Below are 13,978 nucleotides of genomic sequence, written 5' to 3'. Positions count from 1 at the left end.
GGGATCAAGATTTAGCAGAACCTGATGAAGGGTGAGCCATAGAGTGAGCAGGCGAGAGTGGGGAGGTTCAACGGGCGATCTTTGCACTGGCCGATCTGACGATCGTGTCACTAAAGGTGAGATCACAAGTCTGCGTGGCCGCCTCCTTTGTTGGCCGAGGAGAGGCAAGGATAGTGCTGTATTTTCCTGTCTGAGGCACAGTGGGCTTTAGACTGTTCGAATAATTTTCGAGCAGCAAAGGTCGACACCTTTTTCTTCACTCTGATTTCCTGAATGAGCTTTTCGTCTTTAAAATTGGGGCAATCTCTAGAGGAAGCAGCGTGGTCACCCATACAGTTGATGCAACGAGGGGATGGAGGTGGACAAGCACCCTCATGGGCATCCTTGCCACACGTAACACATTTGGCCGGTTTGGAACAGGACTGGCTGGTATGATTGAACCGCTGGCACCGATAGCAACACGTAGGGTTTGGGATGTAGGGGCGAACGGAAATTATCTCATAGCCCGCTTGTATTTTCGATGGGAGTTGAATTCTGTCAAATGTCAAGAAGACAGTACGGGCTGGAACGATGTTCGTATCAACCCTTTTCATGACTATGAACATCTGTTACACCCTGGTCAGACAGGTAGTGTTGAATTTCCCCGTCAGACAATCCGTCGAGGGAGCGTGTATAAACGACTCCACGTGAGGAATTTGAAGTGCAGTGCGCTTCCACCCGGACAGGGAAGGTGTGGAGCAGTGAAGTACGCAGCAATTTTTGTGCCTGCAGGGCACTGCCTGTTTCTAACAACAAGGTGCCATTCCGTAATCTGGAACAAGACTTTACAGGACCTGCAATTGCGTCGACACATTTCTGAATAATGAAAGGGTTGACTGTGGAGAAGTCGTGACCTTCGTCAGACAAACAACAAGGAACTGTGGCAACGATGGAAGAACTGTCTGTGACAGACTCATTGAACTTACGCTTGTGAGCAGACATAGGAGAAGATGAGGAAACCATTGCAGAAGTATCCCCACGATTACCGGCGTCTCCGATGGCGCGCTCCTCCCTTGTGGGGGCCCTCTCTGAGGGCACTCCCGCCTTAGGTGATTGTTCACACCTCTGGTCACACCTCCCGAGAAACGGACGGAGGGACCAATCGGCACTTTCGGAAGGTATCAGCTCAGGTAATCACCCCTCCCTGGGCCTGGCCGTTACCAGGGGGTACATACATGTACTACCTGTCTACCTGGGGCGGGGAATTACGCGTTACCCCGTCACCGGCTATGCATGAAAGTGCGTGGGTCGGCCTTCAGACACGCACAGGGAGGAAAAAAGAGAATGGGAAAAACAAAGAAAGGGAAAGGAAAGAAGAGCACATTTGGGACAAGCCCTCCACCTCCCCAAACTTGTTCTCCAAATGCTCCATAAAAAAATGAGGCTTCATGGACATGAAAGATTCCCCATCAACTCTCGTACATACAAGGTACCGGGGCGAATAAGCTTCACTGCCATCCTTAGCCTCACGTTCCTCCCATGGTTGGGGTCATATTTCTTAGCATTGGGACTTTGCCCACTTAGATACTGCTGGCAGCAGACCACCAGCAAGAGATGACGCACTACGCTTCATGCTGTGTCATCCGCCCTGATACCACCCACTCCAACCAGGGGCCCTCCCCACGGGCGCCACCCAGCCACAGCAAAGGCCACCTGGCAGGATGGCCACTGCTGGGAATCCTGATGCCCCAGGGTGATGGGCATCTACTCCTTGGCATACATGGGGAGTTAACTGCGCATGGATCAGCAGAGCGATCCCTGTGTGGTCAGGGGGCTACAATCAACAGGGTACGTGGTGGCCACACCACAGTGGACTGGCTACTGTGCTGGATATGAGGTACAAAGAAGCCCATAGTCACCGTCGGCACAAAGTGACACTGCATGGTGGACAACGTACCCAGGAAGGTGCCCTCGCTGAAGAGATGGAGGGTGAGTGGGACTGTAATGCGACGAGAAAGTGGGCTAAAGATCTGAATGCATGATGCACACAATGCACCATTCAGGGTGCCCTTCCCTAATTGGCTTGCTCTTCAGGAAAATTTTGAAAAAGGGAGGTCAAACCCCACAGAGGACTATCACATAAAGGCCGAAACGTTTGAGACTCCTTTTAGTCGCCTCTTACAACAGGCAGGAAAACCTCAGGCCTATTCTTACCCCCAGAACCGCGGGGGGGTGATGCACTAAGTGTGGGCGGTGTAGAGCGCACAGAGGCTTTGAGGGGTGCTTCGAGAGTCTGAGAGGGTGACTACTGAAATGCCTACATTGCCAGATGTACTCCATAGCCTGATACAGGGCGATGAGCTCTGCTGTAAATAGTGAGGAGTGTGGCAGAGGCAGATACCGGAAAACATCGGCGCCAATGACAAAGGCACATCCGACACCACAGTCAGTCTGATGGCCATCAGTGTACACAAAGGTACTATCTCGAAGTTCCATGCGAAGGTCATGAAACGAAGGTTGCTGCAGTGTCCTTAGGAAGCGAATGAACACCAAGGTGAACACGGGCTGCTGCACAAAGCCAAGATGGTGAAGGGTTTGCACCCACCGGGAAAGTTGCAGGTAGTGTGTAGTTAATCTTCTGGAGCAAGAGCCAAAAGCGAACTCCAGGAGGTAACAGGGAACAAGGATGCGCCCCATAATGGCTATCAAAGGATTCTTCGAAAAAGGAAAGGAATGGTGGCCACGCATGATAAACGGCATGCATACCTGAGGATAAAGTCACAGCAGAAAAACAGTGGTAGTTCAACAGCTTCTGCATACAGACTCTCAACCAGGCCAGTATAAAAGGCACCAGTGGCCATACGGATGCCACGATGGTGGATAGTATTGAGACAGCGTAAGAGGGAGAGAGATGCAGATGCATTAGCAAAGCACAAATAATCTAATTTCGAACAGACAAGGGACCGGTCCAAATGGAGCAGGGTGGTTTGATCTGCACCCCAGGAAGTGCCATTGAGGACACACAGGACATAGAAGGACCGTGTATAGCAGACTGCCAGGTAAGACACGTGGGAGGACCAAAAGTGTTTCCTACCAAGCATGAGCCCCAGAAATTTTGTAGTTTCAATGAATGGAAGAGCAAAAGGCCCACGATGTAAAGATGGTGAGAGAAACCAATGCACCGCCAGAAATTCATACAAACTGTTGTCAGTGGAAAACAAAGCCACTGTTGATACTCTATGAGTAAAGATGGGAACATTACTGTGATATCAAGTTAAGAAGAGAAAGAAAATTAATCCATAATTAAATGTCCAACAAACAAAATAAATCATCGCATTAAACTGACTGCAGATACTACCAACAGTTTCCACTAGACTGCAGGACAAGCGGAAGTTCAAGAATTGCACTGAACTGTTATTGTGATCTTTTATTTATGTAGTAGTTGCTTTTGTTGCATGCACCTGCACCATCGAAGATACGGAAGGATTTGAGTGGGAACAGTGACACCTGTTTGTCTGAGAACTACAATGCGTGTGGTCAGAAAATTTTGTCGTGCTGCTAACCATGTGGATCTATGATGCATACTTTTGGCTTTTTACAGACATCTACCACGTTTAAACTACAGTTTTCCTGAATCCATTTGTACATGAAATTGAATAGACTTTAAAACTGGACAAATGCTCAATAATAGCATACAATAGATGCTGAAAGTATAGAGTGGGACCAGTGGCATATTCATGTATTTCGTGCAGCAATGCTTGCTTTTGACACACACCACGAGGTATGACAGGAACGACAAGAGAGGGTGTCAGCTGCTGATTCTACACAGCCAATGAGGCAGTGGAAAGCAGGCAATACGTTTGGAAGCAAGAGACAGTGTAAAATTCTCACGTCAGTACAGAAGCAAAATCCATTACGTGCTCAGAAAAAAAAGCAGCTGTGTCCTCAGATCGCACCACAGTTACAACATCAGAAAGTGCAACATATTCCGAAGAAATAGCCAAATATTTGTGACAACAAAGATATAACTTCCACAGTTGTCCTTTTATGATGATTATGATTAAAAACTGTGATACTATAGGTGACAGGTTAAGTACATGTAAAAGGCAGTATAGATAGAAAGTGATATAAACCAATTATTTCACACAAACAAACACAAACATACACACAAAATTCAAGCTTTTGCAACAAACTGTTGCCTCATCAGGAAAGAGGGAAGGAGCGGGAAAGACGAAAGGATGTGGGTTTTAAGGGAGAGGGTAAGGAGTCATTCCAATCCCAGGAACGGAAAGCCTTACCTTAGGGGGAAAAAAAGGAAAAAAGGACAGGTATACACTCGCGCGCGCACACACACACACACACACACACACACACACACACACACACACACACACACACATATATCCATCGGTACATACACAGACACAAGCAGACATGATATGTCTGCTTGTGTGTGTGTGTGTGTGTGTGTGTGTGTGTGTGTGTGTGTGTGTGTGCGTGCGCGCGCGTGTGCGTGCGCGCGCGCGTGCTAGCGAGCGTATACCTGTCCTTTTTTCCCCCTAAGGTAAGTCTTTCCGCTCCTGGGATTGGAATGACTCCTTACCCTCTCCCTTAAAACCCACATCCTTTCGTCTTTCCCTCTCCTTCCCTCTTTCCTGATGAGGCAACAGTTTGTTGCGAAAGCTTGAATTTTGTGTGTATGTTTGTGTTTGTTTGTGTGTCTATCGACCTGCCAGCACTTTCGTTTGGTAAGTCACATCATCTGTGTTTTTAGATATATTTTTCCCACGTGGAATGTTTCCCTCTATTATATTAAAACGAATTATTTCGATTTATTTGATTACTCCTTGCATTATCAAAATGTAGACAATGAATAATTTGTCCATCCAAGCTTAGAATATGTGTAATATTCACTTTTTAAGCAGATCCCTTACGTTGATAGAAGTTGGTGATTTCGGTTGGACACAATATGTTAAACAATTTTTTTCACGCAGTCTCTTCAAAAAAGGGGGTCATCCTACATTCAAGGTCTTCTTAAAGTCAAGTAAATATGGTGTATATGACCAGAAAAATGAACGCTCTTAATGCCAGCTCTCACAAGAGCTGTTATATTTGTAAGATTTTGAGCTTAGTTGGCAGACGTGACTCCATTTAGACATACATAGGTTTCATTGTAGATTTGATACTGTAACAGCTGAAATCTCAAAATATGGAGTATCATATACTTCTTGCTGCCACCTGAAATGCTTATTTTCATTTTTTACTGATAGACAAATATGTAAGCAGTTTCTCAAACTCCACCAGCCGTATGACAGGCCATACCCAGTATTTGCACTTTGTGCTAAAATAATATTATGGGAGTGACTATGGCTTCTATCGATTCATTCTCTGCCAATTGAGTACAAGCACAACACATACTTTACCGGGTGTATACACGGCCGAGGAAAAAATTCCCGGATTTCTCTATTAAAAATAGACTTTCTCCCGGGTGAAAAAATCATTTTTTTGTGTTACGTGTCAGTATACTTTTCATGGGAGGCAATTCATTGTTATGAAGCATTGCATAATCTTCCTAAAACCTTTGACACAGTTGGCTGTTGGCAGATGCTTCTATGAGCACTATGTTTTGTTGCTATATATGGCACATTTCCTTTACAATGTAAATCTTATTTTCATTTTTTTTCTCTCTCTCATTCATGTTTTATTGCTGGAGTATTTTCTGCAGTAGTGAGATACAGTAATATCCTTTGCTAGAATACAGTTTCTTATCAGACAAAGTTACAAAACCTAAAACAAGGAAAAATTTCCGCAATTCTAAAAATTTCCTGGGGTTTTCGCAGTTTTCTCTCAGATGGAAAAATTCCCTGCTTTCTCTCAGACCTCCCGGGTCATGTACACCCTGTTTTAACATGATCTGACAGTGCATTTTACAGACTTAGCATATAGATATTCATAAAGATGCATGAGAGCCATTTTTTCTTCATCAGTTTACCCCTGCTTTCTATTTTATAGTAAGAATGTGACTACACACATCAAAAAAAGTTTATCATCACCTCGGTTCTGAAAGTTCTGGTACCTGTACACAAAATTGGAAGAGAGATCAACATAAACATTTCCGATCTTTTTATTGTTCACGAAAATCACACATTACATGTTGTACCACCATACAGCAAGACCTTCAGAGGTGATGGTCCACACTGCTGTACACACCAGTACCTCCAATACCCAGTAGCACGTCCTCTTGCATTGACGCACACCTGTATTTGCCGTGGCATACTATCCGCAAGTTCATCAAGGCACTGTTGGTCCAGACTGTCCCACTCCTCAACAGTGATTCCGCGTAGATCCCCGAGAGTGGTTGGTGGGTCACGTCATCCATAAACAGCCATTTTCAATCTATCCTAGGCATGTTCGAGAGGGTTCGTGTCTGGAGAACATGCTGGCCACTAGTCGAGCGATGTCATTATCTTGAAGGAAGTCATTCACAAGATGTGCATGATAGAGGTGCAAATTGTCATCCAGGAACAAGAATGCCTCGCCAATATGCTGCTGATATGGCTGCAGTAGTGATCAGAGGATAGCGCCTTCCATGGTCATGGAAGGCACATGTTGGCCCCCACATAAAGCCACGCCAGAACAGCAGGGAATCTCCACCTTGCTGTACACGCTGGGCAGTGTGTCTAAGGTGATCAACCTGCCCAGGATGCCTCCAGACACGTCTACGATGATTGTCTGGTTGAAGGCATATGTGACACTCATCGGTGAAGAGGACAGGATACCAATTCTGAGCAGTCAGTTCGGCATGGTGTTGGGCCCATCTGTACAGCACTGCATGGTGTCGTGGATGCAAAAATAGACATTGGGAGTGAAGTTGCACATCATGCAGCCATTGTGCACAGTTTGAGTCATAACACGATATCTTGTGGCTGCACGGAAAGTATTCAAAATTGTGGCATTGCTGTCAGGGTTCCTCGGAGGCACAACCTGTAGGTAGCGGTCATCTACTGCAGTAGTAGCCCTTGGGTGGCCTGAGCGAGGCATGTCCTCGACAGTCCCTGTCTCTGTATCCCCTACATGCCCGAACATCATGGCTTTGGTGCACTTCGAGACACCTGTAGACTTCCCTTGTTGAGAGCCCTTCCTGGCACAAAGTAACAAAGTGGACGTGATCGAACTGTGGTGTTGACCATCTCGGCATGGTAGAACTACAGATAACAGGAGCCGCGTACCTCCTTCCTAGTGGAATAACGAACTTATTTGGTATTGGACCCCCTCTGTCTAATAGGTGCTGCTCATGCATGGTTGTTTACATCTTTGGGCAGGTTTAGTGACGCCTCTGAACAGTCGAAGGGACTGTGTCTGTGGTATAATATCCACAGTCATCATCCGTCTTCAGGAGTTCTGGGAACCGGAATGATGCGAAACTTTTTCATATGTGTATCTCCATCACAACGTTCTTTGAATGGTACTATTAAATTAAGAAGGGTCTCTGCCTTTTAATACATTACAGGGTTTCCGTTAGCCTGAATGTGATTTATGCTTTAACCATAGCTCTTCTATATTTGTTAGATCTGAAATGTTCTTTTATGCAGGATGGTAGTGACTTTACCACCTCTGCCAAACCCAAACACACTTTTTTTTGCCATTAATACCTTTGTTGATGTACTAGCAGCTGCATAGTCACTAATTCCATTCTCATTGTTGAAGAGAGAGAGAGAGTGTGTTCAGCATTGTAAAATCATACTAATTATTCTTGCAGTCAGTAACACATGCATAGTATTCTCAGTTGGTGCTAGGCAAATTTCAGTCACTCCCTGCGACTATCACCATATCGTCAACTTATTACTTCTTTCGTTATGTCTGTCCTCGTGCAGATATCAACTGGACATCTGTCTGTGCTGAGTGTCTTTCATTTTCTTTCAACTTCTTCCTCTGGTAACAACTGTTCGCATTTCAAACCTTCTCCTTCCGCTCCCTCTGTTTTCCTTCTATTTCTTCCCTCCATCGTTGTCTGTAGCAGACAATTCCTATGTAATGTGTACCGTCGAAGATGTTTTCCACTTCTGTATCATCCATGTGGAGTTCCTTTCCTCTCCTACCCTGGTCAGCACTTTCACGTTTGTCATTCTGTCTACCCATTTCATTTTCTCCACTCTTCTCCGTAACCACATTTCAAAACTTGCAAATATTTTTGTTCTTTCTGTGACTATCCACACTTCAGAATTGTAAGACGCCACAATCCATGCAAAACATTTGGTGAACCTCTAAGTGTAATGCGGAAGCTTCTGGCTGTCGGCAAACATTTTACTCTCCCCGAAGCTCTTTTTCCCCCATGAGGATTTTGCATCTCACTTCCTCAGTATAACTCTCGCTTCAAGTTTGAAAGCTTTCGACATACTGGAAAGACTCAAGCTATTCTATTACAATTCCATCTAGAGATAAATTAATCATGTCATTGTCCTTTCCCATTCTCACCACCTTGGCCTTGCCAACGTTCAATTTCATTCCAAAACCTTTATCCATACTTTCAACATTATCTATCATTACCTGCAGCTCTTCCTCTGTTTATGCTAGCAGCAGCAGACTTCACGGTTTTTCTTCTTTCTCCTCCTACTAAAGTGCTTTTGATCTTTCCAAGGTCTTACTGATTAGATTATCAGCATATATTAAGAAGTGCTGCTGAGATACAGCAACCCTGTCTCACAGCTCTAAATATCCACCTCTTCAGTTTCACCTCTTGTTTGAACCACCACTTTTTGTCCTATGTACAGTTGCTTTATAAATTTTCTACTCTTCCAATATATACCAGTATCTTTCAGAATCTCCAACAGCACGCGTCTTATTGTGCTACTGAATTTAGGGCAACAATAACTATTGTCAATGTGTGTGAATCTGGCGACCAGAAGAAATGTCCAATCAATAATCCAAGCACGGTGCTAGTCACTCTTGTTCACGTGAATCTGAAGTCAGATTAATTTTGTTTCTCATAATAATGTTGTTGATACTGTTGTTGTTGCTGCTGCTGCTGCTGCTGATTAAGCACCATTATCTCCTGTCTAATCTAGCTGTGTGATATGTAAGTTCCATGTGGTGTTGAAAATTTGCCCACAGTTACTCCAGTTTTCATCTCTCTCTCTCTCTCTCTCTCTCTCTCTCTCTCTCTCTCTCTCTCTCTCTCTCTTTATTACGACAGACTAATTGCTTTGTTGGGGAGAAGAAACTGCAGTGGTGAATGCTTTGAGTGTTAAGAATTCTCTTTACTAAAGTTTGAGGCTCATTTGTGGATGATATTTACAACAGCTGCTCAACTGAGGCTAAGGATCACAGTCAAAGTACTATCACATTCATTTCTTGTAATGTGGATCCAAAGCCTCTATAATTTTTTAAACGGCCCCATTTTCTGCTTTTGGTTGTATCTGTTTTTACTGTGCAATAAGAACATATGCAACTAAAATCATTTAAAATGTTCTCGCAGTCATACACAAGTTCTAGCTCTGTAGCAGCATTCAGTAACTGAAAATGGAGCAGTTACCTTTTACTGATATGGCATGCAATACATCACAAAGTTCTAAAAGCTATTAAATGCAATTTTTGTTATGCATTTCTTTTGAAGTAGATTGTTCCAAGCTTATGCCTTATTCTACTACAGCAAAACTTTCAAGATGGAACCCCCCCCCCCCCCCCCCTCCCTCACACACACAAATGTTTGAATAAGTACAATACAAAAGCTAGTGCAATTTTCTGAGCTTTATGTATGCCTGTATGCAATTTGTAATTCAATTACAGGTGAGAGATTGCCAAGCTTTACACCTTATTCTATTGAAATGAACACCCTTTTAAAACTATTCAACGAAACCTACATTCAAACAAAGTGAATGAAGGAAACTATTAACCACCCAGTGGATTAGTCGATTAACTGACAGGCTCATATTACTTTGTATACTTTTGAAACACGCAATGTCTTTGCCACATAATATGAAGCTACTTTCACTCATTTCATTATTTCCCCCCCCCCCCCTCCCCCCAAATACTACATTTTTCATAATTATGTATGAAAAACTTTGTTCATTTACATTGTAAGTGGCTCTGTGTCTATTTTCTATTAATACTATACCTGTTCAACTGTGAGTGATTGGTACATCCTCCCATTTACTTTCTCAGGATCAGTTACCTGATCAGCAGTACAACTGACACCCAATTGTAGTGTTTCTCTTAGGAGAGCGTCCGCTACAGAGCGGCATGTTGACTGGTTGATTGTGCTAGTTACTTCCACTAGCATTGATTTGGTGCTTGCTGACATCTGTAATACAAAAAGTTTATGATCAGGTCACAGACTGTAGCTCGAATTGGGAGTTACGCTACCAAGATGTATGTTCAGTCATTCCAACAGCTCTCATCTGAATGACAAATTACATGACATGTATCTATTACTTGCTGAACATTCCCTGACTGCTTACAGAGGCTATGAGGAGCAGATGAAGTGAAAGCTCTGCACAGAACAATATTTCCAAGGGAGAGAAGTGATGCAGATAAAATAAGTTCTGCTTAACTTAAGGAGTGTTGGTAAAACACCAACAGCTGTGTTTTGCACTGCGTGCAACTACACACTGAAGTACAAAGCTCAAATTTTTTGTGGAAGTATCTTACTGACAAGTTTGTATTCAATAATGGTACTTATTGCTAACTCACAGGTTGATCCCACTAGTGGGTCTGGATTATATCGTTATATATTTGAAACAAAAAGTTCAAGAGCATAATTAACATTGACAACCTGCTGTACAGGCTACTAGAATTGTAAACTCAGTATTCTTCTGTTTAAGTCTGCATGGCTGGGAGTGATTGGACTCTTAACATTTGCTGCTTTAAGTCTTAGGATTACTAACAACTTTTATCAATTCTCTGTTCCGGAATGAAGACTTCGGTAACTTCACACATAAGACATTTGATAAGAAACCATCAAATGTTGTGTGCACTAAGTTTTCTGTGGAAAATAACTGGAGGAGAGAACTGTCAAACTTATTTAGATCATCAAAGAGGTGGTACATATAGAGATCACACCATTATTTTTACATGCATATAGGTTACTACAGTGAATTCATCAACAATTATGGTGCGTGAAGTGCATGAATTAAAAGCAATCATATTCCTTTCAACCCTCTTTGCTGGAAAATATTTGGTCCCACAACAGAAGAGTGTCAAACACTTTAATTGTAAGTACCAGAGAGAAGCACAAAAGGGGATGGGAGTTACAGTGACACACCAAGACTACAAATTTGAAAGAGGTGAGGCATAACATGACAAGCTGCCCTGAATAGAACCCTTTTCACACATCTCCCTATCTTACTTTATAATTTGTTTTTCCAATATCATGCCTTCCTTTACTTGGTAAAAAAGATTTTAAATCACTTAAAATGGAGTCTTTTACACATTCATTTCCCTATCTTGAATCTTTTACACATTCATTTCCCTATCTTCAAAAATATGACTGTGCTGACTTTTACACTACCATTTCTTTTGGAGTTAAGTACTTATCAGCAATTCATTATATCAACTGGAACAATTTTTGTTTAGGAAAGACAGTCAATTAAGTAATTAATTTTATGAAAATTTAACCATTTTCTTTGAACATGGGATTAACTTACACATACAAACTATAAAATCTGTAATAACAAATTTTTTAAATTGTGTCACACAAATAAATATTGATATCACTAAAACACACAAATTTCATGATTTAAATCTTAAATTTACTACGAATTTCATTATTTACAGAATAATAATAAAAAAAGCAACTGACAACAGTGGTTGTTAAATATGCAGATACTGACCTTTGAAATATCACTATTTGTTATTGGTGGAAATGATATCACTCTTTCAGTACTATCCAGCAGACATGGAAAAAGTGACTTTCCTTCCACAAGATATAAATACCTGCAAATCAGATATTTGATAAGTTACTACACAAATATGATTATTTCTTTGCTAGAAAGGTAATGTCCATATTGGGATACAAAGGAGATGGGCACACTGTCAGTTTCCATAAATCCACATGCACAAACACAAAAAGCAGACTAAACTGCCAAGTACTAAAGATTTCTCATCAGCAACAAATACCTTTAACACCTCAATACAGGAGCATGCAACACTAAGTTCTCCAGTTATGACAGGCTCAGAATACATAAATTTATGTTCCAAACTATTCTCTCTACATCTTCACATATAAATGTTCATGTGAGAACGTAAAAGGAACAATTCTAGCGAAACACACAAAAAGATAAGGAATTTTACGCATGGGGATGGAGGTGGGGTGTGTGGCAACCTACCCTCCAGGGATTAAATGCAAATACGGAAAAAATGTGAAGGGAGAGAAGTGGGGGAGGGTGTGGTGGAAATCTACCTTCTACAGATGAACTGCAAATATGGAGAAAATGTGAAGAATAAGGAAGGGAGAGTGACATGAATGTAGTGGAAACTAAAGCATACATAGTTTTGCTAGAATACATATAATATTAGAGTTTAGCTTAATAACAAAGCATTACTTAAAAGTATACGACTGCTGTACTGGACAACCAGAAATTCCCTTCATACCTTAACTAAATGAGTGTATCTGTGTAACAATTTGACCTCCGATCACCGATATGGCAACAGTGCTCTTCATGTGATTCGCAATGCGACTGCCACGTAACTGCCAAGTTATTACCTGAGGAAGAACGTAGTCTGAACTAACCAGCTCACTTATTGCCTTTCCACATTTGGTGAAGAACTGCAGATCCAGCAATTTCACTTTGGAGGAGCACTTAATGACAAGTGTGTGTGCCGTGGCACCCTAGACATCAGGCACTGACTGCACTCTGCACTACTTCCAAGCTGTTTGGATTGCTGTGAGCTCTGCCTCCTGTGGGAGAGACACCATGGGAACTGAACTCTAACTCCATGGCCAGACCAATGGGTGGTGACAGCAGTGTTCCAACCAGCCCACCAGACAGCCTGTAAGGTGACAGTAGAAGTCATCGGCTTACCACACTTTTTCCTGCAGCCACAGGGTCACATGTTGAAAATAGGACCGCATGTATCCTGTGAGGCACCTATTTACGGAGGCACGCAAGCTTAGCAAACTAGTCCCATCGCAGTAAGCAACTGACCAGAAGAGCTCCACAAGGACTCGCTACGGACTCCACCATCAGCTGCCAGGACATCACGCCGTCTCCCCCATCTGGACTAAGTGTTATCGGCTAGGACTTGGTATAACTTACACTGTTCTGTTTTCTTCACTGACAAGATAGTGCGAAGACTTGACATTGAGCTTCTACCCTTACTGAATTTAGAAATTTTCTGTATTGTTTGATTTTCAGGTCTCCAGTGAAGTACTACAGCAAGATAATTTGGAAATATTTAGTTTCTACAACTTAAGCAAAAGTGTGGACAGTTTTCAAATTCTAGAGCTGAGGAACCTTTCATTTTACTGCACTTAACTTTATCCAGATTTCAAGATTTTGCTCACCTTTAAAAATTGTTGTGATTAATTCCATGTGTTGAAGAACTAAACTGTTTGTTTCTGGGATTCAGGAATGATAATAAATTGTTTCCCATTGAAGAACTATTATTTGTTTCCTCATTTGCAAAAGAATTTTGTTTAATTTGAGACGAAGGAAATTTATGAGTACTTCCATAATACAATGAGGATTTTGTTAAACTTGTGTTTGAGAAATAAACTTATGTTACAGTGACTACCTGCCTCTTTAGTGAATATCTCCATGGAAATAGATATATTAGTAAGAGTCCATGAATTGAAGCACAATTACAAAACTATGACATAGGTAGGTTGGTTGGTTGGTTTTTGGAGTTAAAGGGGTCAAACTGCAACAGCATCACTCCTTCAACCTCTATCTACCACAATATGAATAATCCTCAGAGGAAAAAGGCAAAAGATAAGTGCTGGGAAGCCTCACTGTAACCAAGATATAACAAGAAAGAGAGACAAGCAAGTACAAGTAGAAGA

The 13,978-nt window shown here is 42.2% G+C and overlaps 1 protein-coding gene across 1 annotated transcript in view; it reads right to left on the bottom strand.

Annotated features, from left to right (window-relative positions):
• Positions 1-13,978, bottom strand: part of LOC124544680 (leucine-rich repeat-containing protein 47-like) — an 80,037-nt gene that overhangs the window by 29,083 nt on the left and 36,976 nt on the right. Inside the window, exons 5-6 of the mRNA XM_047123305.1 lie at positions 11,808-11,910; positions 10,094-10,279 (exon numbers count right to left, since the gene is read on the bottom strand). Of these exons, the coding sequence (XP_046979261.1) occupies positions 10,094-10,279; positions 11,808-11,910 (289 nt within the window). The remainder of the gene's footprint in view (positions 1-10,093; positions 10,280-11,807; positions 11,911-13,978) is intronic.

This window comes from Schistocerca americana, chromosome 8, assembly GCF_021461395.2.
Source record: "Schistocerca americana isolate TAMUIC-IGC-003095 chromosome 8, iqSchAmer2.1, whole genome shotgun sequence".
Lineage (NCBI taxonomy): Eukaryota > Metazoa > Arthropoda > Insecta > Orthoptera > Acrididae > Schistocerca > Schistocerca americana.
This window is presented reverse-complemented; position numbering and strand designations above follow the sequence as displayed.